This window comes from Selaginella moellendorffii, unplaced genomic scaffold (genome assembly GCF_000143415.4).
Source record: "Selaginella moellendorffii unplaced genomic scaffold, v1.0 SELMOscaffold_214, whole genome shotgun sequence".
In the NCBI taxonomy this organism is placed as follows: Eukaryota; Viridiplantae; Streptophyta; class Lycopodiopsida; order Selaginellales; family Selaginellaceae; genus Selaginella; species Selaginella moellendorffii.
This window is the reverse complement of record NW_003314474.1, coordinates 9,725-32,467: the sequence shown is the minus strand read 5'-3', so window position 1 is coordinate 32,467 and position 22,743 is coordinate 9,725. Positions and strand designations below refer to the sequence as shown.

Genomic DNA, 22,743 nt, shown 5'->3' with positions numbered 1-22,743 from the left:
GCCTGATTCATTGTTTGTTTGTGTCGTGACTCTTTTATTTTTCTTTTTCTTTTTTCCAGGCCATCAGCAGCAATAACCAATGCGGACGAATTCACCAGCAAAATTCACGCACTGGGTTCTTGGCGGTCGCGCCTGGGAAGAAAAATTTCTGGCGGGAGAGCGAAGGTAGGTGGACCTGGGCTGGATTTTATCCCGTGGAGAGGAGGCTGCCACGCGGGCGGGGGATTTATGAGGCGATAACTTCCAGGGAAGGCTTCACGTGGGCGTTTGGCGTACTGAGGGCGGTCGTATAATGCCTACGGCAGCAGGTGTGCGTCACATCGGCTACTTTGAAAACAAGTGGGGCGGAGCGAAAGATTTGCGAATCTTTCACTTCAGGTACAAAGCCTTGGATGGCGGTGATCGATACAGGTGTCTCAAGGACAGGGAAAGCAAGAAAAATTCTTTTCTTTTCCACTCCTTTTTCCTGGCCTTGGGAGGAACAGCTTACCTAGTTAGTGTGGAATCACGGAGTGAAAGGGACAGGGGAACGAAGACGTGGTGCTCGGGCCAACTTTTCTTTCGGCGAGGCGACGGGAAAACATCGTCCAGACGGGCGAATATGCCGTGTCAAACTTGTCGCGTTTAGGGTAGGTTTGACTTTGGGGAGGCGCTGCTGCGAGCGCGGTGGTATTCAGGGGCGGCGGCGGCCCGGCTTCCTTCGATCGGTAATGAATTTCGTTTTGAGGCTATGCTCTCACTCGTAGATTTTGCTTTGCAGCTTGTCACGTGAAAATTTTTTGATGATTCATCGAGCCCGGTACTGGTTACTGTCCTTCTCTTTAATTTCCTGATTGCCTTGAGGCGTTTGTGTGTGGGTGTGAGTGAGCTCTTTAGCTGGTAACTCCAGCGGCGAGGGAGCGCGAGAGCGCGATCATTGCCCAGTCCCTGCTATGTATATTATTATTGCTGAGGTACTATGAGGAGCCTTGCGTACTTTGTGCCTTCCGTGGCTTATCTTCGAGCACGGAATTTGCTTTGAGTCTGATTCTGCTTGTCCGGGTTTGAGAGTTAGTGTAGCCGCTTCTCTTCCGGTGGATCCCAGTCTAACTCTGAGAGGAGTTTCTTCCCTGTGCCTTGTGTTAGTGAGTGTAAGTTAAATCACGCAGTTCGAGGTGGTGATTGTGTTTATTCGCTGGGTCTGGGTTAACCAACGTTAACAAACCAGTGTAGCTATGAGTGCTTTGTGTCGTCGCCTGAAAATACGAGCTGTTTCGTAGAGAGGAGAAGTGTGCGATTCAGTCTGGCCCTCTTTCAAGTTGGTCCAGCTCAAGCTTTTACTCGGCTCAATTTGGTGTACCCGGGCTTCTGCTTATCTCTTGTTAAGCATATGAAACACAACGGACTGGGAGAGGGCTGCAAAGAGCAGAGCCGAGAAAGCAGCAGCTCACAAGCTCTACTGGACGGTTGGTTTCTGTTCCTTTCTTTCTGGCTTTCTTTCTCTGTGTGTGCTTCTCAATCTCTTTCCCGTTTGTTGCAGAGGCGATCCAGATCAAACCTTCTGGATAGCGATCGAATCATGCAGCAAGCTGGAAGTGACAAGCATACTATATCCATGGAAGCTCTGTGTGCGACAACTTCGGAAAATATTTCCGACTACGACACACTGTCGCCTGCTCCATTGTCTCCTTACGACGGGTCAACTCCTCCTGATCCTGGATTTGTGACACCTCGAACACCCCAAACAACGTCTCCGGTTTCTCCATACGTCAATGTGGCTTTCGAAGACCTCATACAAGCGGGACAAATGCTGGATGCAGTCCCTGTTAACAAGAACGACCCTGATGAAGTATGCTTTCTCAGTCGCTCATCATTTTTTTCTTCTTCTTCGTCTTCAGTTTCGTTGTTGCTTAAAGCTTTTCTGATGTGCAGCAGCCGCCCAAGAAGTTTTGCTCGCTACTGGAAAATACCTCTGTTCTCGCTCATCTGGCGGCTTTTGGAGTTTTAGGCGTGAGTAAAGTGGATGCTTCATGCGCTTCTAATCACATGTCCTTTGTCCCCTTTGCAGGTTCTAATCCGGTACAGCCTCGGGCGGCTGTTTGACAATGTTGGACATGTCACAAGCGCGCAAACAGCTCTTTTTCATGATCTTGCGGCAAATATGGTAAGAGAACCGAAGGCCCGGAGCTCATACAAGAGCTAAATCTCTTTCTTTTTTGGTTTTGTAAGTTCGGTTCATTCTTCATGGGATGGGTGGGCTGTGTGCTCAAAAAGGATATCTCACACTTTTCGGAGCATTTAGCTCTTGGGCTCTCGACCGGACTCATGGGTAGCATCACAACCTTCTCGTCGTGGATCGTCAAGCTGGTCGTTGTTATGACCAAAGGTTTATGGTTAAGAGGTGTCATCGGCCTTCTTGTCGGTAAGGCGCTCTTGCTTACTCTATAAACATCTCGTAACTCGCCCGTTTGATCTTAAATACAGGCATGGAACTGTCGATGATGTCTTTACTGGTGGGAATGCAGTCAGCAGAATGGTTTCGCTCTCTCCTGATCTGGCTAAAGCTCACAGAAGTCGCGGCTGATAATGTCCAGAGAAAGCTCAAGGGCCTCTTGATTTTTCTGACAACGGCTCTGGTCTTGTGGACACTGTTCCTGTCTCTGGGAGTCGAGGACATTAACAATTTGGAGAGACGGACTTTGTGGCTTGCCTGCGTTTTGAGCCCGCCAGGCGTTTGGCTGAGATGGCTACTCGCTAGACACAACGGCAAAGGACTCGGACATTCGAAGACACTGAGATGGATCCCGTGGGGTACGCTGGCAGCAAATCTCCTGGCGTGCCTCACAGGTGCCACTCTCTCGGCTGTCCAGCTCGCAGTACGTACCTCTCGCTTTAAAACTTTGGTCAGAGCTGATTCTTTCTTTCTTCAGGCAAGGAACAACCACGAGTCGACGCTGTGGATCGGAGCACTCCATCTGGGAACTTTGGGATGCCTCAGCACAGTGTCAACGTTTGTTGTCGAAGTTCACACACTAGCCAAGGGAGACAAGCCGTGGAGAGCTTACGTCTACGCTATGACATCGATCGGCCTGGGAGTTCTACTTTGCATCGTCTTCTTCGCCACAGTCGTTTGGGTCAGAGGCTACGACATCGTTCTATAGCAGGGAAGCTCCAAGAAACTTTCTTTCTGGAAGAACTTTACTCGTCAAAAAGCTTCTCTTTTTCTTCTTACACGTGCTTACAGTACTATCGTTGTAGTTAGAGTACAGATTCGCAAGCAAGAGACAAGCCGAGGCGGCGAAGCCATCGCCACCGCGAAGCTCGAGCACCGCATTCACAGCTTGCGAGGTATGCTGGAGATCACTGTGGCTCTTACACGAGCTCAGGAAGCACACCCATTCCAGGGCCTCGGGAGCGAACGGCATGTTGGCGATGAGATCCCTGGCCTCGTCCAGGTGCCCGGCTCGCGAGAAGAGATCGATCACGCAGCAGTAGTGATGCTTGCTCGCCGTGATCTCAAAGTCGGAGATCATGGAAGAGAACCAGTTTATCCCGAGCTCCACTTTGCCGGCGTGGCTGCAAGCGAGTAAGGCGAGCACGAAGCAGACTTGGTCGGGAGTTTTGCTCAGCTTTCCCGCGTGGAAAGCTTCCATGGCCGCGAGGGGATGCCCGTTTTGGGTATAAGCTGCGATCATAGCCGTCCAGGAGACCAGGTCTCTCTCCGGCATGGAATCGTAGAGGCTCTTTGCCTTGCAAAGGTGGCCGCTTTGCGAATATGCCGTGAGCATCGCGTTCCAGGATTCTGGTATCTGCTCGGGCATGCTGGAGAAGATTCGTGTAGCTAGTGATAGAAAGCCGTGCTGGTAAAATGCTGCCATTATAGTCGTCCACGAGACAAGATCCCTCTGTGGCATCACATCAAACATGTCCTTTGCGTGCTCTAGATGCCCGTTTCGGGAATATGCCGCGAGTGTGGCGTTCCAGGATGCTAGATTCCGCTGGGGCAGTGCGTGGAACATGGCTGTGGCTGTGGAGAGGTGGCCAGATTCTCCGTATAATGCTATCATCGTGTTTGACGACACTAGATTCCTTGTTGGCATTTCGTGGTATATCCTTTCTGCGTCGGAATGATTCCCATGCTGAGCATATGCTGTAAGCATCGACGTCCAAGAGATGATGCTACGTCGCGGCATCTTCTGGAATATTTCCTCTGCTCGCTTAAGATGCCCGTGCTGCGAATAAACATATAACATGGAATTCCATGAGATCAAGTCATGCTCAGGCATGTTTTCAAATAGATTAACAGCTAATTGCAGATTTTCGCTTTGGCCAAATGCAGCCAGCATGGAATTCAAGCTGACGAGATTCGTTTGTGGCATCTCATCAAAACTGAGTCTGGCATCGTCAAATAATCCGTTTTGTACGTATGCAGCTAGCATGGCATTCCAGACCACAATATCGTGCTCAGGCATCTCAGTGAAAATCCTTTTCGCATCCACAAGATGCCCAGTTTGGGCATATGCCACAAGCATTGCAGTCCATGCAACAAGATTCCTCTGCGGTATTTGCGAAAACAGGTGCTCACTTTGCAGTAGATGTCCATTCTGGGCATGTGCGTCAATCACAGCCGTCCATGACACTAGATCCCTCTCAAGCATGGAATCAAACAGGAATCTAGCCTCTTGAAGATCCCCAACTTGGGAATATAAACTTAGCATTACATTGCAAGCTACAACATCCAGCATGGGCATCTTTGTGAAGCATTCTTTCGCGTCATCACTGAGATCGCGTCTCACGTACGCAGTGATCATCAGCACCCAACTGAAGGTGTTCTTCGTGATTATTCCATCGAATATTTTCTTTGCCATCTCCAAGCTCCCACACTTGCTGTAGAGCTCCAGCATCTTGTTGCACAGAAACACATCCTCAAAACTCCACACTTCTTGGAGCTGGCGGTGGATTTCTTGGGCTGCTGCCAGTGACTTGCAAGATTGGATCAAACGGAGGCAATCAGATCGAAGATTTTTCATTAGATGGAAGCTACACAAAGTTACAAAGAAGTATGCAACTTGTAAGCTCCAAGAACAGCATTCTGAGCCACTTGGTTTGGCTCGAATGGCATTCTCTCAATCAATTCTTCCACATCCTCAACTCTCCCGATCTTACACAAGAGATCGACAATGCAAACGTAGTGATCCAGTACTGGTTCAATCCAGAAATCCGAGATTCCAATTCGCATATAATCGATTCCATCAGCGAACAAGCCTCCATGGCTGCAAGCCAGCAATATGCCAAGGAAAGTCACACCGTTTGGCTCGATTCCCTCCAAAACCATTCCTTGGAAAGCATCTATCGCCCCTTGAGCCTCTCCATTCTGCGAATATGCCGTGATCATCGTGTTCCAAGTCACATTGTTCTTCCGTACCAAGGTTCGATCAAAAAAGATTTTTGCCAAATCCACCTTGCCACACCGGCCATAGAAATTCACGATTACATTCGTTGTAACGTCGCTAGCTCTAAAATCACATTCCTCGAGGAGTAACTTACCCATGGTAAATTCAGAGACATCCGCACAAGCATCAAGGATGGTAACAAAGATAAACTTGTCGTAAAAATGCCCGCAGCCCTCGAGGTCCATTACCCGGAAGAAATCAATGGCTTTCCTGCATTGCCCGTTTTGGGCATATGCCCCGACAATGGCCGCCCACGTAACAGGATCTTTGAATACCAAGGAATCAAATGCTTTCTTTGCACTTTCAAGCTCTCCACACTTCGCGTATGCGGCGATCATGCTCGTCCACGAGTAAAGTTCGTGGCAAGGCATCAAGTCAAGAACAAATCTTGCATTTTGCAAATGCCCGTTTTGGGCATATGCCGTTAGTAAAGTACTCCACGAAACACAACTTCGTTCTGGCAAGCGGTCGAATTGGAACCTGGGACCAGACAAACTACCCGTCCGTACTTGAGCGAGCATGCCCGCATTTGAAGAATGTACGTTTTGGGCCGGCATTTTGTTCAAGACATCATACGCATCCTGAAAATGCCCAACTTTGGCATAAGCAGTAACAAGGCTGGTCCAGGACGCAATGTCCTTTGCTGGACTCTTATCGAAATAATGTTTTGCTCGATCATATAAAAGCTCGCGGGAAAACACACTTATAATCCCGTTCCAAGAAACGATATCTTTCTCTGGCATCCCATCAAACAGCGCTTCCGCGTTTTGCAAATGCCCAATGTCGGCATAAGCAAGAAAAAGCGCGGTCCACGAAACAGCATTTCTCTGAGGCATTATTTCAAAAGCTCGTGTCGCTCGATCGATTAGCCGCGCTCGCAAAAGCCCAGTAATCAGTATGTTCCAGGAGAAAACGTTTCTGTGCGATCTCTTGGAAAACTCGAGCTCTGCTTCAAGAATTCGCCCATGAAGAAAGAAGTGCTGGATTAGCAGATTAGAGCGATAAGTAGCTTCGCGAGTAGCCATTCCATTGCTAAGTCTTACTAACTTCCCGGATGGCTATAGCTCCACCAAAGGATACTTTCTCGTGGAATTTGATGCTCTCAAGGTCATCTAGCATCGAAGATGCCGAGAACATCTTTTATTCCATGCCACATCGTGACATTGTGTCATGGAATACCATGCTATCGCTACTTGCCCGGCACAGCCATCACGACAAAGCCATGTCCACATTCCAGGCTATGCCGTACCACAACCAAATCTCATGGACCACGATGCTTCTAGTATATGCTGAGGGTGGGAATCTTCTCCAGACGCAGCGCCTCTTTGCGCAGATGCCACATCGGGATCTTATTTCCTGGAATGCCCTGCTCGGAGCATATACCCAAACAGGGCATATTCTCGAGGCTATTAGACTCTTTGAAAGAATGCCTCTGTGGAATCTCGTGTCGTACACAAGCATCCTGACATTGTATGGGCAGAGCGCGAATCTTTTCCAAGCCAGAGACGTGTTTGAGAATATGCCCGAGCATAGCATCGTCACGTGGAACTCCATGCTAGCGGCATATGCCCGTGTCGGGCATCTAGACGATGCGTGGACTACGTTCGAGAATATGCCCCAAACGGATCTCTTTACGTGGACCACCTTGTTAGTAGCCTGCTGCGAAAGTGGGAACATAGAACATGCCAAGAAAGTCTATGAGAAGATGCCAGAGGGATGCGTTGTGGCCTGGAATGCGATGGTGTCGGCCCTTGCCGAGAACGGGCATCTGGAAGACGCCGCGCGCGTGTTTGAGAATATGCCCGAGCACAGCATCGTTTCTTGGACCGCTATGGTTACGGCTTATTCTCGCAATGGCTTGCTAGAGCACGCGACAAGGGTTTTCGATCTAATGCCGCATCACAACACGGTGGCGCTCAATGCGATGCTGGATGCCTACTCGTCGAGCGGCCACTGCGATCACGCCAAGCGCTTCTTCGATCGCATGCTACAGCGGAATCAGGTCTCCTGGAACACGATTCTGTGCGCGTTCTTGCGGAGCGGGCAGATCGACGAGGCCAGATCGCTGTTCTTCGGCATGCCGCGGGACGAAATATCGTGGACGGCGCTCCTCGCCGCCACTGCGCAGCTAGGTCGTCTCGCCGCGGCCAAGAAGCTCTTTGATTCCATGCCGGAGCCTGGGATTGTGTCACAGGGGGCAATGCTGGCCGGATTCGCGAGCAGCGGCCATTCCACCGCGGTGATCGATCGATTTCATGAGATTCAGATGGTGCTGGAGCCGCGCCCGCTCTCCTTCCTCGCCGTGCTCATCGCTTGCAATCACACAGGCAAGACGTTCAAAGGGAGGAGCTACTTCGTGTCGATGGCGATGGATCACGGCCTTCGGCCGAGCAAGCAGCACTACTGCTGCGTGGTGGATCTCCTGGGCCGGGCAGGGCATCTGGATTTCGCCGAGGAGCTCATCGCGAGCATGCCATTCGAGCCAAATATTCTCGAGTGGACGTGCTTGCTGGGGGCGTGTCGAAGCTACAAGGATTCTTGCCGTGAATCACGTGTGATGCAGCGAGTGATGGAGCTCGATCCACGGATGGGAGGCGGAGAGGCAGCGTCGGTGCTTCTCTCGAGCATCCATTTCATGGCTGGGCGGCTTAAATCTTAGGGTTTATGGGCAAGAACAGGTTCTACGCTGTGCGCCAAGGCCGCCAGCCGGGAATCTACACATCGTGGATGGAATGCCGGAAACAGGTGGGGATTTTGGAGAGAAATCGTTTCGCGATGCTCATGAGCGATGCTTTCCAGGTCGATGGATTCGCCATGGCCGAGTACAAGAGCTTCTCTTTGAAAAGCGAGGCCAAGCTTTATCTTTCATCTCTCCAGCCCCAGCAAAACTCTAAGAACAAGGTATTTTCGATCCAAATGTTGCCTAGAGAATGACTTGGGTGGATTTTTTTCTTTTTTTTCCAGCTTGTTCATCTTCTCCAGTATGATGGTGCTTCTAAAGGCAATCCTGGAAAAGCTGGTGCTGGAGCATTGCTACGTGATCCGGACGGCTCAGTGGTTTGTAACATTGCGGTCCATGGTATTTGTAGTTTAAGAATGCGGGAGTTTTGCAGCTCCAGGAGCTGAGAATTGGCCTTGGCACCGCGACGAACAACTTTGCGGAGTATCAGGGACTCATTTTGGGATTGAAAGGAGCGTTGGCGCAAAACGTTACTCGTATTCGTGTCCAAGGGGACTCCAATCTCGTTTGCAAGCAGGTACGAGTGATGTCAAACAGGCATTTTTTTCTAAGATTTTGAAGGAAAGGTAGCTGGCATATGGAAAGTAAACAAGGACACTCTCAAGCCATTACACGCAGAAGCGCAATCGCTGTCGAAGAAGTTTACTGAGTTCACTATAGAGCACGTCGTACGGGTAATTGGTTTTTTGATCTCTTGGTTCAAACAGTAACATACCTTGCAGGAACTCAATAGTGCTGCAGACGATCTTGCGAATAAGGCCATCGATCTTAAACGTACGTCTCTAATGTTCTTTGCTGCCCTTCACTTACCCGAGATCCCTCAGCGCAAGAGGTTGTGAAAGATGTAAAATGTATAAAGCTACAGATCTCCGAGCCATCTCATCAGATCACCACTAAGAAAAACAAGAAAGAAGTTACTGAAGAGGTACATGAGTCATCTTATTGGAAGTAGTCTCATTTTTCCGTGTTATGGCAGTCTGTCTATGTGCTTGCGTACGATGGAGCTTCTAAAGGAAATCCTGGGAAAGCTGGTGCTGGAGCGCTGCTGCGCAATCCGAAGGGCTCAGTCGTATGCAAAAGCTAATTCCTGTTTCCCTTTCAAACAAGCTAGTCTGCAGATTGAAAAACTGTACATGGGACTAGGCACAGCGACAAACAATGTTGCAGAGTATGAGGCTCTCATACTCGGACTACAGGCAGCACTCGACCGGAACGTGACTAGCATTCAAGTATTTGGGGATTCCAACCTCGTTTGCAAGCAGGTATCGTCCATGTTCTAAACTTTAAGCCGTGCGTGACTCGAATTTTCCGAAGGTAGCAGGAGAATGGGCTGTGAGACATGAAGGCTTGAGAGCATTGCACGCGCAAGTACAGGCTCTTTCGATGCAGTTCACCACGTTCAGTATTCATCACGTTGACAGGGTATTACCTCTTTCTTTCTGGTATTCTACTCTCAAGTATGACTTAGGAAATGAACACTGAAGCGGACGCACTTGCAAACAAAGGAATCACTTTGCCATGTAGGTCTTCTCTTTAACCTTTCACGCTGCTAAAGTAATGCTTATATTCAGGCAGGACAATCGTAACGAGACCAACAAGAAAATCACCTCCTCACCAGCAACATCAAGTGGCAGAGTCTTCAACTGAAATGAGCGCATTAACTCCTGACACTACAAGTACCGTAGAGGTTGGCAGTGCTGTTGCAAGGAAACTATCCACAAGAAGGAAGACAACGCAAGGGGAGAATGCGGAGCCTGTTGGACCTGACGCCTCAGATAAAGCTGGTGCAAATGCGAAGAGCCAATCGAAAAGAAACTCTGCAAAAAACATCAACAACAAAACCAACGCACAAAACTCCGAGACAATTCAGAGGAAAGTAATGGTTGCAACGAGGACGGAAGTTTTAACACAGCAAACATGCGCTACGAAAAACGTAATTGACGCTGCTGTTGGGAGGTACGTCACAGTGGACGCAGCGTCAAGAGGCAACTCCCTTATCCGCGGTAATCAAGTCCCAAGCAAACCATTGACTACTAAGGTTTCTTACAAGTCATACCACAGCTGCTCGACAATTTTCTCCAGATTTCCTACGAGGCCCGCGGTAATGTGTTTAATGCTTTATCTACTCCTTGACGTTCACCTTTTGTTTCTTTGTTGTCAAGGCCTGCATTTCTGTTTTCAGGAGCCTCTCTACAATTGCAGTGAGTGTCAAACCTGTCTCTTTCTAGCTGAATTATCCTAAACTTTTGGAGTTGTGTCACAGGCTGTCGCACTAGTGAGGCGCTTTTGACCTCATCCGCTTGAAGGTTTGTGCTTATGCTGTTGTGGAACTGTTTTGATTCCCGTCGATCGTGGCCAGACGGCAGCTCTCGGTTTTGTATGCATGGCTTGCAGCTCCAGCTTTGTCGTAAGTCGGCTTTGTTTTCGTCACTGTTGGTCTAATCCAATCATGCAGGCCAGTCGTAAGCGTCCAATTGTTTCCTGTGACCAAGACGAGACCCGAGACCAGCCGCGACAAAAACATCCGGCATGCCGCACCACAGGTACGGTTTTGAGGAAAAAGGAAGAAAAAGGGTAACGAGGTCGTGTCGTTGTGGACCCTCTTCAGATCCATGAAATGGACTTGCGAGCTGGACCCTGTTGTGCGTTTCTTTCAAGCAGTTATTTCGTTGAGTTTTACAGTGCAAGACTTACAGGGACCAGATGGTGAAACATCTAATCACTTGTCTACCTTGAAACCGAAACATTACGATTGCTCGGCCACTCAACCATGCCGCTCGATGGATGAGAGCCTGGAACTCCATTCGAACTTCGTGTTATGACATACGAGACAATGAGCGAAACTTGGAAGAAAAACGAAAACTTATATAGTATTATCAAAAGACATTATCAAAAGACAAGGACGCGAAAAAACGCGAAATGCCCGAGCAAGGCATCCGAAAGAGGAAGAGCACGGCAAAGAGGACCACCAAAACCAAAAAGAAAAAGAAAAAGGAACGAACGAGGTACGAGAAAAGTCACTCTTTTCACTTGGCTCATGTCTTGCTGATCACTTCTTTCAGATGCTTGATCTCGCCATTGTCAACCTGGAAGGCAATCTCCAGCACCGCGTCCTCGATCGCCGGCATGGAAGCAAACACCGCCTTGGCAACCTGCGACGCTCCGGCGTTCTGGGACCCGAAAGCCGCGAGGCCAAACGCAGGAGAATCGCCCACATTGAGCTGGAAGTGGATGAGACCTTTGGGAAACACGAAGCTCTCACCGGCGGAGATGGTCTTGGCGAAGAGCTTGTTATCGGGGGCAGTGGTGACGAAGCCAACGTAGAGCTTTCCCTCGACCAGGAAGAGCAGCTCGGTGGCTCGCGGGTGGACGTGAGGAGGATTGAGGCCGCCGGGGGCGTAGTCGACGCGGGCACTGGAGACGCCCAGAGTGTTGAGGCCCGGGAAGCGAGCAGCGTTGGCGGTGGTGACGGCAGATCCCAGCTTGTTGGAGGTGTTGCCGGGCTTGGCGAGCGCGTTGGAGGAGAAGTGGTCCGGCGTGACCGCGGCACTGGGCAGGCAGACGAAGCCATTCACTTTGATGGTGGAGTTGACGTCGGCGACGCAGAAGTCCTGGAAGGGATCGGCATCGCCGCGGGCGATTTGGGCGGAGAATGCCGCGAGGATGGACAAGAGGAGCAAGAATTGGGCTGGAGCCATACTTTCCACCGGAGCTCTGGATTTGATGATCTTCCTCTTGGGCAGCGCGCGATGGATCCCTAGGAGACCTCTGGCGGTGTGAGGCCGTGAAGGGGAATTTATTTGAGCGGTGGGCATGGTGTCGCGAGACGGAGCTGGGTTTTAAAAATCAGATTTTTAATCGCAATCTCTCCACAGTGTTTGATCTTCTACACTAGTGTCAATCGCCCGAACAAACAGAGAAGCGCTACCTACCTTTTAGAAATTCTTTACCGCAAGCAAAAATGATGAGGTGGCTTTGTGACTAAGCAAGATCTGGTCCACCTCAGCAACTAATCCAGCGACGCCAATCGCCACGTAAGCTTACACTTGGGAGTTTAGGGTTTGATTGGGCGATGGTGCTCGCCGTCACGAAGGATGGCGCGTATGCTGCCGTGGTTCTGGGCGGCACGTTTGATCGGCTCCACGGCGGCCACAAGATGCTCTTGAAGGTGAGCCAGCGAATTTTGCTAGCCGTGGTGTGGAAATCGGATCAGGGCTTGGGTCTTTGTCCAAGGCAGCGGCAGAGCTCGCGCGCGAGAGGGTCGTGGTGGGGATCAGCGATGGGCCAATGCTAGAGAACAAAGAGGTAAGATTTACTCCATTCTCTTCTCTCGTCTCATCTGCTATTTAATCTATCTTTTTGTTTTTTGTTTTTTTGTTTTGCTCTTGCGGTAGTTCGCGCATTTGATCGAGCCTTACGAGAAGAGGAGCAATGCAGTCAAGGAGTTTATCAAGGTCCAGTCTTCTTGCTACATTTCTCATGGATAACTTCGTTTGTTTTTTCTTTCGTGTTTTTCGTCCTCTTTGCAGTCTGTGAAGCCGGATCTAGAAGTCCAAACTGAGCCAATACATGACCCGTATGGTCCATCCATAGTCGACGAGGCACTCGAGGCCATTGTTGTAAGGTACAAGACGACGCTTTCGTTTTGTGTTATATCTCGTAAAACTGTACTTTTTTGTGTCTTTGCGTTTGTGTTTTCTCGGTATTCAGTCAAGAGACTCTGGGCGGAGGACTTGCTGTCAATAAGAAACGAGCTGAACGAGGCCTTTCCCAACTCAAGGCTAGTACAAATCTTTTCTGGGTTTTCCATGACGAGATTTGTCAGCAGGTTGAAGTCGTGGATCTGTTCATGCTAGATGGAGGCGCGGAGAAACTGAGCTCCACGTTTCTGAGAAAGTTAGAAGCGGAGGCATAGCATTTACCATGATATCTGTTTTCTCTCATCGCTCAAGAGAACAAAATAAAAAAAAAGGTTTCAGTATCAAACTTCTGGGAAGGTGCAAATTATGATTCTGCTGAAACATAGAAACGCTTCTAAACACTCAAGGACTTGCCAGAGTTTTAAGTTGTCACGAATGAAAACGAAACTGAGACCCTTTGCTCACATACATAGCCCGTAAGTAGACTTGCCATTGATCCAGATTTTCTTCCTTGAGTACAGATTTCTTCTGGACTAAAGTTTACTTCTGACATTTTTTGTCACTTATGAGTGTGCATACGCACTCAACTTGAGTACATGTAAGGGAATGACGAAGTGGCTTTCATCTGACTTTATTGATTAGCTTAGTCAAAATAAAGTATAGTAAAAGAAGATACCTAAACTTAACTATATATATATATATATAACAAAAATGTTAAATTTTATTTATAAAAACACAGATTTTCTCCTCCAGTCGTCATGGAGCTTGTGAAGCAGAAAACATTCCTGGAAGAGGCAGCTGCTGATGGCAAGGATGATCTTTCCTGGGAAGAGGCTGAGGAGCTTGCAAGTCAGCTGTATTATATTTATTTATTCATTTACAATCATTAACTAGTAATTTATTTATTTATATAAGAAACACAAGTTCATAACTAAATAAAAAAGTATGTATGAATTTAGATTTATATATTTACTACTGTAATATTTCTTATTATAAATCTTTGTTTAACTTATAAGACTGAGGGTGTTGATGTTGATTGTACAAATAACAATTGGGAAAAACTTATGAGTTGTTGTCTAAATGTTTATTATAATAGGTATGGAAGAAAAGTAAATATTTTTATATATAAATTTGATTTGTTATTTCAAGAATAAATTGATCCAAATACTATCCTTGATATTTTAATTTTCTTATAAATCTGGTACAATACCAACTTATAGTATTTCCAGGTTTAGCAAAATATGTAACAAAATGTGATTGGTCATTTATAGGTTGCTATCAGCATATAAATCATATTACTGTTGAGTTTCTTTCTTATGAATCCATTAAATAAAACTCTCAAATTATATATAATAAAAATAACATATTAAATAATTTCACTATTAAATAAGTTTTTTAAAACCTATATCCAAGAAATTTAATAATAACTATAAAAAAATTAAAAAACAAAATCCTTAAAGACCCTGAGAACAGCAACTGTAAAATATACTAAACTGTAATGTATTTTATTAAATCAAGTGAAAACTTAGAACATAGTAAAAGCATATAAAAACCTCATTCCTATAAGCATATATTCACTCCCTAAAGGCCACATAAACTAAATATATAATATAGGGATTCAGTCAATTAACATGGGATTTTCTTCTAGTTAAACACTAATTATTTTAAATGTATAATCAGAATAATGGATATACAATATACTATGGTAATTATAGTGATTGTATGACTATAGACTATGCTACTTATAAACTCATTTCTTACTTTCTATGTTTTAGCTTTTAACATCTTCAGTGAGCTCTTTTTTATGAGAAATTCTTAACTCTGCTTAACTTAAATTCTGTAATTATTTTATAATTAGTGTTTTGATCCAAGAAATATTTAAGATGAACCTAAACAAGGAATTTTTATCTAATCCTTTTTATCAAAGCCATACCATCCTAGATATTAAAAAGACCTCATAGTGCAAATATCAGCCTAGCAATGCTTTTCCAGCCTTTTGACAATATATATTAGTTTCTTTCTACTTCTTAGCAGCAATGTCATTTCAAGTAAAGAGCCACTAACAAGTGAGATATAAAATAAGTGCATGAACACCCAGCTTGCAATTATAAATGCTGATATATGATCTTTGAAATACACTCAACTTTGCAAAGTACTTTGGATATTATGGTAAGTACACACTATTGATATAAAAAAGACCTATGTCCACATAACAGATGGCAGTGGTTAGATTTATTACTCTAAAATACACTTAAATAATGTTAAACTAAATATCCTTTATTATTCCCCATTTATTATTCTCCAAATGAGATTCTTATAATTTAAAAATCCCCTATACAGACTTCTAGCCTTTGATGAAGGTCAAGCAAAATGCTTATAAACTTGTGCATCCGGAGAAGAGTTGGGAAGAGCTCTCAGTTGAGTTTATACAAATTGCACAAAATTCAATATGCAAAATCTTCAAAGTAAAAAACTAACATGCAAAGTTTTCAAAGTGGCTAGAGACTATAGTAGAAATTTCCATTCATGAATATAAGTTTCTTATTGTATGCTCTATTTTTCTCAATCACATATATGTTTATTTTGCAATGAACAAAACTCTAAATGACATGATTTACAATATCACAAAAATGAAGCTTCTATATAAGTAACAAATAGAAACTCTAGAGTTTCTCAATATTTTCTTGATGAACAAAGAAAAAGAATTCCTAAAAGTATTTAAGAATATAATGAGAAAGGCTATTTACATCACACAAACTATAGATGAAGGTGAGAAGTTCATGGCACCGCACATTAGTGATGATTTAGTGTAAGCGACTAAATTTTTCATTCTACTTTAGTCATTTAACCACATCTCTAACCACTTGGAGAAGTTTCACTCACAACCTCCATAAGTTTTATTCCAGACTTAGGGACTTACTAACCTTATAAATGGCATTTATGCCACTTAGTCTTTACACTTGGTGCAAATGCTTCACATATCCAATCCCATGATCAACCCCCCAAATGTACTATCGATATATCAACCTATTACACTAAGGCTATATCCATTTACCCTGGCTTTATTAACCCAAACTTTAAACCCTACTAATATGTTAAAAAAAACAAGGTCAACCATCACATCTATCAAGCAAGCTTTGCATTCTCTCTATATTAGTTGATACAGGTTTGAATTTATCTTCTATTGCTCAACCTATTGCCACACATTGTCGTTTCTAGATTGCTTTTAGTGTTTTGATCTATATTTATTTTTGTATTTTATTGGTCGAATTTACTTGGAAATATAGATTAAATCAAAATTTGAAAAATGAAAAGATGTTGGTTCAGGACAAACCAATATTTTCCTTGTGTTTGAGAAGTTGTGAGCTCAACTCATGAACTCATAAGCTTAAAACCTACTTAGGCTCAAAGGAGGTTCATGCCCTTTCTTTAGTCCCTATTACAAGGGTAGGACTTTATTGAAGATGAACTAGTGCACTTGTCTCATATGAGAGGCTAGCACACTCTAGCCTTGAGTTAGAGGATGTTTACACTTCATATGGAGCTACAAGTTGGAGTTTTATCACGTTTGGACACTAGTTTGGCAGCAGAAGCACGTTAGTGGTGGAGCACTTCATGGCAAGTCTCGCAGATTATGGAGTATAGCAAGTGGCTTCAAGTCTTGCAATGGAGTCACTTGAGAGGCAGACGACCTAAGTGCAGCATTGGGCGTTCATGCTTATAGTTTCACTTATTTATCTAAAAGTGCACTCTTAATGTTATTTTGATCCCTTTGGGACTGGGGTAATGTATATATATGTTTATCAATCATAGAATAAGATACATAAAGCACTTGGATTAAGTGCAAAGGTTGAGTGGCATAAATGCCATTCATAAAGCTAATAAGTCCCCAAGTCCGGAGTAAGATTTATGGAGGTTGTGAGTGAGGCTCCTCCAAGTGGTCGAAGGTGTGGTTAAGTGACTAAAGTAGAATGGAAAATTAGTTGCTTATAGATCTTATGATCCTCACAATACTTTGTAAAGTACAACCCACCTCAATCTAAAAGATTTCACCAATATTTTAGGACCATCCCTCAACTCGACTAAGCCATCCAGCTTTTGGACTTTATTAATTTGATAATTTATAAGGTTCTAGTCTTACGGCTACTTTTGAGATGCTAGCTTATTAGAATATAATTTATTATTCATGTCCTATTTATAAAAACCATCTTTGCAAGTGTTATTTCGACACTTAATTATTCTTTGTTCCCTGTGGGCTACCTTTGGCCCTTAAGACTATCCGTCTAAATGATGAGAATACCGATTCATCCTTTAAGTACACTCCCAATCCATTAAGTTGTTCTAGTATTTATTAAAAGTAGCCTTGGCTACCGTTTCAAGGACTTATGTTTTTATCTGTATTTAACCTCCCATGGTCATTAATTCTCGTCTCAAATTCATAAGCACCATCCTCAACTATATGAGGATAATCCTATGACTTTTTTATTGTTTTGGAGTTTTCATCCTTCCTGTGATCCCAACTATAGTTGTTTACAACAACCACATTAGTCAATTTGCTAAATCAAACACTTATCTGGATCACATCCTTAACTCTTTAAGGAAAACCTTTTATTGTTCTCAAGATCCCAAAATTGTTCCCTTATTGGCTTATTTTTATCCACTACATTGCCAATATATTCACGTATGAACTAAAGTGGAGAGTTATGCTATCTTAACATGCTACTCCTCGAGGATAGGCCCATTTCTAGGGCCTTCTAATACAATTATGAGTGGTGATATACTCGACTACCAATAAAAGTCAAACTAAAGAACAACTTCAATACCAAATTGTAAACAACAAAATTTTCCATTCTACTTTAGTTACTTGACCACATTTCTAACCACTTGGAAGAGTCTTACTCACAACCTATTCCAAATTTAGAGATTTGTTAACCCCATGAATGGCATTTATGCCACTCAGCCTTTGCACTTGGTCCAAGTGCCCCACATATCCAATTCTATTATTAACCCCCCAAAGGTATTACAAATAAATTAGTTTGTTACGGTAAGGTTATATCTATTTACCCTTGTCTTAGTAGTCCTAAACCACCCGTGTTATAGTCTTGTCTCTCAAAGACTAGGCCATCCATGCATGAGTAGTCATCCCAAAACCACTTTTTAGCATCTTTAGGATGCCTAAAGACATAGGGAATAGCCTTCCCAACATCTCTTTTTCAATCCCCACCAAGTCTTTCTCCGTCCCCGATTGTGTTTGCCAACACTATTACTAGGTTAGGGCTTGAAGGCCCAACCACTACGTCCCATTGACCTCTGGGACTTCCTTGCCATATGAATGCATCCTTAATCATTACATAAGAGGACTACTCCTCTTCCTTTCCACAATCTAAAACTTTAGGACAACATTTTGGAACATTATGGCCTTATGCAAGCCTTGTGGTACTCTCTCCACCTTCCACCTTTGGGTACCTTAGCCATGTGGCTAGAGCGAGGTTCTGATGAGCCACATGAAGTATCCAAGTAAGTAATGCTACCCACACTTGGATTGGAAGAATCGACCATTTGATCTCCCAGGGTAGCTAAAGTTGGCTCTTGAACACTTCACCAAGTTACCCCACTTGTCCATTCGTATTCACTCTAGCTTTGGACTCCTTAGTGATTATATCATCACCCACCATATGAGTATAGCCTTCCTTGGTCACACTAGCCTTTCCTAGCCAAATTAGCTCAACTGGAGTCCTCTCCCTACTATACTTTTAGAGCTCATTAAACCCTCGGTTTGGGAGACGATTGCTTTGGGCTTTCACTCTTGGACTCAGACTTGGACTCAAACTCAGTCTCAAACTCCATCTCAGGCTTGGTCTCGGACTCAGTCTTGGTCTCAGTCTCGGTCTCGATCTTGGTCTTAGTTTTGGTCTCGGTCTCAATCTCTTTTTCGGCCTCAACCTCGGACTCCATCTCAGGTCCATCTCAGATTTGACCTTGGACTCCATCTCGGGTCCATCTCAGACTCCATCTTGGGTCCATCTCGAGTCCATCTCGAACTCCATCTTGGATCTATATCGGACTTCACATTTTGAATCCATATCAGACTCTATCTTGGACTCCATCTCAAATTCCATCTTGGGTCCATATCAAACTCCATCCCAGACTCTTTCTCAGAATCATTCCTAACACTTCCATGTGTTACAATACTTGCTATGTGTTAGTCCTTCTTGTGTCCCCATATAGAGACTCATTCACCGATTTCTTCGTGCTCATCCTTTGAGCACTTCGTTCGGAGTTCCACTCCCATTGTTGACTTTCCTAGTTAGAGCCTTTAATCCAAACATGTTACACTTGTTGGACTTCCACTTTGACCACTACTATGTGACACCCTTTCTGCTCCACTTTGGGGCTTAGGGATTTATGTCTCATATCCAGATAGTACATTCATGTCCTTCAACACCTATGTCAACACATTATTAAAAGGGATCAAAGAGGGGTCACTGCTAAAGAACTCTACAAACACAACAATTTATAATTGCCAATATGGTCAGCCTTATTTCATATAATGTACAGCTTATAGATATAATATAATTTCTAAAATCTTTTCTAAATATATATTGTTTACAGATATCTTTGATATAGAGGCATGCTATTTAAGGTACTAGTTTGCACTTGACTTATTGCAAAAGGTGTAAAGAATGGAAGAATGTACCCAACAATGTTTACAAGAGTTCTAAAGGCACGGAAAGTAAAATGCTTTTAAAAGTTGGAAGGAGACCCTACACTAAACCAAGAGGAAGTTATCAATGCTAGCAATAATAATGATGTAAATAATGATGGAGAGGAGGATGAGGAAGTTCTAGATTAAGCTCACATTCCACCATCACTCGAAATAACAATGCCACTTCCACTAACATAAGTGCTAGCGATGTCAATGCCTTAATTACACACTTTCTCAAGTTCCAATTCCACCATTAGACATTTAAGATCCAAACCAGGTTCCACTAGAAAATAACGATGATCAAGTTGTTTGCAAAATATTACATTGACCTCGAGGTAAGCAAAAATGACTTTTACAAAGCAAAGGTGATAACACATGTTTTTTTGTAGCAATGACTATTAGTAGTAATTTCATTCCAGCATAATGAGATGCTCATGACAAGGAGTCAGAGAAACTCTTATCAATAATACACCATATGATAGTAGTATATTATTCCTTGCTTTTTTATTCATTTAGCTCTTCTATAGGTTGGTCATATTTCTCCACTAACACACCAAGGCACTATAAGTGTCTTCATTGGCTCCTACAATAGAATATTGATATTTTTCATGGAAGATGACATGAATATGGACATACAACATTAGTTCAACCATTGGTGCTAAAAGATATAAAGGCTTTTACTCCCAATTATGGACTTCATTCTCTTTGACTTTCCAAACAGTCTTTTAGATATTGATGGGAAAGTCAAGGACTAGAAATTTTTCACACTTGACCACATACGTAATGTATTTCTTTTGTCATAAACACTTATACTCAAAGTTAGCTATATCATCTTTCTTCTACCAAATGACCCCAACTAAATTTATGAGCTTATAATATGTGTAGCAAAAGTTTGTTTCAAGTCTTTTTCTTCCCGGTCATCATTGATCCTGTTGGCATTGATACTAAGGGAGTCCAAGGGAAGCTTGAAAAGGTGAGTAGATATTTCATATTTTTATCTAATTTATAAAATTTTTTATTTTCCAAATTATGATGTGGTCTTATCATATCTTTTATAGAAACACACATGACGGGTTTCGTGATAGCAATCATGCGGCACTTGTTTTGCCTAGGTACAATAGTTCTATTAACATTATACCTAACCTTGTTGATGAGTAGATTTATAGCACATTTCTAGTATACTGATTTTAAACTCCATTGATGATGCAATGAAATGTGACTTATTGCTCATATTCATGTCATGCAATCAAAAATCCCTATCTTAATGCATGTTGGGCTAAAGTTGAATGTTTTTTATTTGTTTTTCTCATAGTAACTTATATTTCAGATGGTGTTGTGATTGATTACACAGTAAATGGTAGATTTATAGTGAAGGTAGCATGTGACTCTAGTAGATCAGTGTTTGCTATTGAAGAACATCATTTCTTAATGTTAGCATAAAGGATTTTGTGAGCTGCCTCCAACCTTAAGGAGGTAAATTATATTTATTAAGATTTCAATAAATATTTAGTTCTATTTTATAGATCACAGTTATATGAAGTTTTTAGAATTTGAGGCTTTGGAAGTCTCCTCAACTATGTAAAAGCCATAGCTCAAAAAATGCAAGATGAATCTTCTCCACAATACCAATATAGGAGGAGGCATAAAAAGAATTAATATATTGATGATGAGGCAGAAGAAAGTTAATTGCATCCTTACATGAAATGAAAAGCTTGTTATATGTCAAATATCAGTAACAATGTCAGATGCTTGTGATAGTGTCAAATATCAGTGATAGTATCAATGTCAAATTTCATAATTTCAAATTGTCATTCTTGCATATCACCATCACTCTATCACATATATATGTTATCATCTCATCTTTCAATATCTTATAAATAATTATATGTGACGTGTTAACACCATTTATGCCGCAATCATAGTAGTGCTCAATAAAAACTATTCAAGCCCATAAAAATGAATTTCTGACCCAAAACCAAAAGGCATATTGAGCACTTTACAATCAAACTCTCAATGTTTTCACTAGTTCCTATTAAAAAAGGATGACTGTTTTGTTGATTTCAAAGCCAATAAAAGAGTCTATATATTTATTCTTTCGAGTCATTCCCAAATGGAACACTATACTTCTAATACCTTGTTTATTATAATAGTTTTATAGTGGATATTCCACTATAGAATAAGATATATTACCTACAACTAGTATCATCTCATTTATATATGTATATATATAGATATATATACCAATACTATAGTATAGTAAAGCAATCCTAAATTTTATATTTCACTATAGAGTGACCTAAAACTCTATATTTTGCACTAGCAAATGTAATGTTTCCCAAGGAGATGTTATTCTTCACCATGAAGTGATAATGCATATGTGTCTGTAATTTGTTCTTGAATTTATTGTATATCCACCTATGCATATTTTTTAGATCAGTTTGTTGGGCAATTGTTACAATGCTCAAGAAAAGTTTGTAAACTTATAAAGCCATTTGTCCTACCCAAAAAATAGTAACATATTAGCCATCAAATATAATAACTTTTTGTGCTTTCAAGTTGTCCTATCATGTTAGGAGCAAGATCTTGCAAAAACATGTGATATTATTTTTGAAGTGCTGAAAGCAATCCCTCTTTAGTAAAAAGTTCTAGAATTTCATATGTAGGGAGCTCTAGTTTAGCTTCACTAAAGCCCCTAGCAGAAAGAGGATCATTATATAGAGGTGAAAGTGAAATGTTGGTAGAACCTAGAGATGGAGGTGGAAATTGATATGAAATGTTAAGGGGCTAATTATGAATAGTAATGACTTCCCTTTCAACCATTCCTATATAAACCTTTCAGCCATTTGTATATAAACCTTTTAGCTTTGCAAGGAACTCAACAAAAGAACTATGGCAACTATAACTTTTCTTAGTAGTTTATATATTAAGTTTTGTCTTGGGAATGAGATTTATTTATTATGACATTAACAATACTCAAATTCTTGAAATGTCAGTTTTGGAAATTAGGCTTCATAATCATAACTTGCTTATAAGTATAAGAGCTTCTAGAATTCTAGATTATCATGTATATAAATACTTTATCATTTTGATGATAACATACTCCATATTTTTATTTATACATATACCACCTTTCTAGAGAAATATAGACCACATTATAATGGCAGAACATGTTGGCACTTTGGCATTCTTTTATGCGAGAATATTTTTCAGTCTTGAAAATGTAGA

At 42.8% G+C, this 22,743-nt stretch overlaps 7 protein-coding genes across 12 annotated transcripts; 4 read left to right on the top strand and 3 right to left on the bottom strand.

The window, feature by feature from the left end:
- The first annotated feature begins 73 nt into the window (after positions 1 to 73).
- LOC112343803 (fluoride export protein 2-like) lies at positions 74 to 3,208 on the top strand. 2 transcript variants are annotated; one of them, XM_024667840.1, is made up of 9 exons: positions 74 to 707; positions 761 to 799; positions 1,260 to 1,445; positions 1,520 to 1,828; positions 1,912 to 1,989; positions 2,048 to 2,143; positions 2,209 to 2,401; positions 2,464 to 2,855; positions 2,910 to 3,208. In XM_024667840.1, exons 4-9 carry the CDS (start codon positions 1,559 to 1,561, stop codon positions 3,138 to 3,140), a joined length of 1,260 nt encoding a protein of 419 aa, XP_024523608.1. In that variant the 5' UTR covers positions 74 to 707; positions 761 to 799; positions 1,260 to 1,445; positions 1,520 to 1,558; the 3' UTR covers positions 3,141 to 3,208. The 2 variants fall into 2 exon arrangements, with proteins under 2 accessions (XP_024523608.1, XP_024523609.1); XM_024667841.1 differs by having other exon boundaries at positions 761 to 1,445; positions 1,915 to 1,989.
- LOC112343808 (pentatricopeptide repeat-containing protein At4g02750-like) lies at positions 3,178 to 4,883 on the bottom strand. The gene is made up of 2 exons (XM_024667849.1): positions 3,293 to 4,883; positions 3,178 to 3,203 (listed from the first exon to the last, which is right to left on the bottom strand). The coding sequence occupies exons 1-2, from the start codon at positions 4,881 to 4,883 to the stop codon at positions 3,178 to 3,180; spliced, it is 1,617 nt and encodes a 538-aa protein (XP_024523617.1).
- A 146-nt stretch (positions 4,884 to 5,029) lies between these two features.
- Positions 5,030 to 6,457, bottom strand: LOC112343807 (pentatricopeptide repeat-containing protein At4g02750-like). The gene has a single exon (XM_024667848.1). It carries the CDS (start codon positions 6,455 to 6,457, stop codon positions 5,030 to 5,032), a length of 1,428 nt encoding a protein of 475 aa, XP_024523616.1.
- A 29-nt stretch (positions 6,458 to 6,486) lies between these two features.
- On the top strand, positions 6,487 to 8,091 carry LOC112343806 (pentatricopeptide repeat-containing protein At4g02750-like). The gene has a single exon (XM_024667846.1). It carries the CDS (start codon positions 6,487 to 6,489, stop codon positions 8,089 to 8,091), a length of 1,605 nt encoding a protein of 534 aa, XP_024523614.1.
- On the top strand, positions 8,051 to 11,166 carry LOC9648412. Of its 5 annotated transcripts, XM_024667839.1 has the most exons (17): positions 8,051 to 8,177; positions 8,232 to 8,333; positions 8,397 to 8,489; positions 8,546 to 8,689; positions 8,739 to 8,846; positions 8,895 to 8,946; positions 8,997 to 9,097; positions 9,149 to 9,241; positions 9,291 to 9,434; positions 9,487 to 9,594; positions 9,641 to 9,692; positions 9,744 to 10,175; positions 10,234 to 10,273; positions 10,335 to 10,373; positions 10,436 to 10,478; positions 10,532 to 10,579; positions 10,628 to 11,166. In XM_024667839.1, exons 1-15 carry the CDS (start codon positions 8,097 to 8,099, stop codon positions 10,446 to 10,448), a joined length of 1,602 nt encoding a protein of 533 aa, XP_024523607.1. In that variant the 5' UTR covers positions 8,051 to 8,096; the 3' UTR covers positions 10,449 to 10,478; positions 10,532 to 10,579; positions 10,628 to 11,166. The 5 variants fall into 5 exon arrangements, with proteins under 5 accessions (XP_024523607.1, XP_024523605.1, XP_024523606.1 ...); XM_024667837.1 differs by having other exon boundaries at positions 9,744 to 10,273; XM_024667838.1 differs by having other exon boundaries at positions 9,744 to 10,273; positions 10,436 to 10,579; positions 10,628 to 10,715; positions 10,781 to 11,166.
- Positions 11,024 to 12,058, bottom strand: LOC112343804 (putative germin-like protein 2-1). Its single transcript, XM_024667843.1, has one exon. It carries the CDS (start codon positions 11,985 to 11,987, stop codon positions 11,208 to 11,210), a length of 780 nt encoding a protein of 259 aa, XP_024523611.1. The 5' UTR covers positions 11,988 to 12,058; the 3' UTR covers positions 11,024 to 11,207.
- Positions 12,059 to 12,224: 166 nt separating this feature from the next.
- LOC9648416 (phosphopantetheine adenylyltransferase) lies at positions 12,225 to 13,162 on the top strand. Its single transcript, XM_024667844.1, has 6 exons — positions 12,225 to 12,340; positions 12,406 to 12,477; positions 12,567 to 12,626; positions 12,702 to 12,796; positions 12,883 to 12,952; positions 13,001 to 13,162. Exons 1-6 carry the CDS (start codon positions 12,245 to 12,247, stop codon positions 13,085 to 13,087), a joined length of 480 nt encoding a protein of 159 aa, XP_024523612.1. The 5' UTR covers positions 12,225 to 12,244; the 3' UTR covers positions 13,088 to 13,162.
- The last annotated feature ends 9,581 nt before the right edge of the window (positions 13,163 to 22,743 follow it).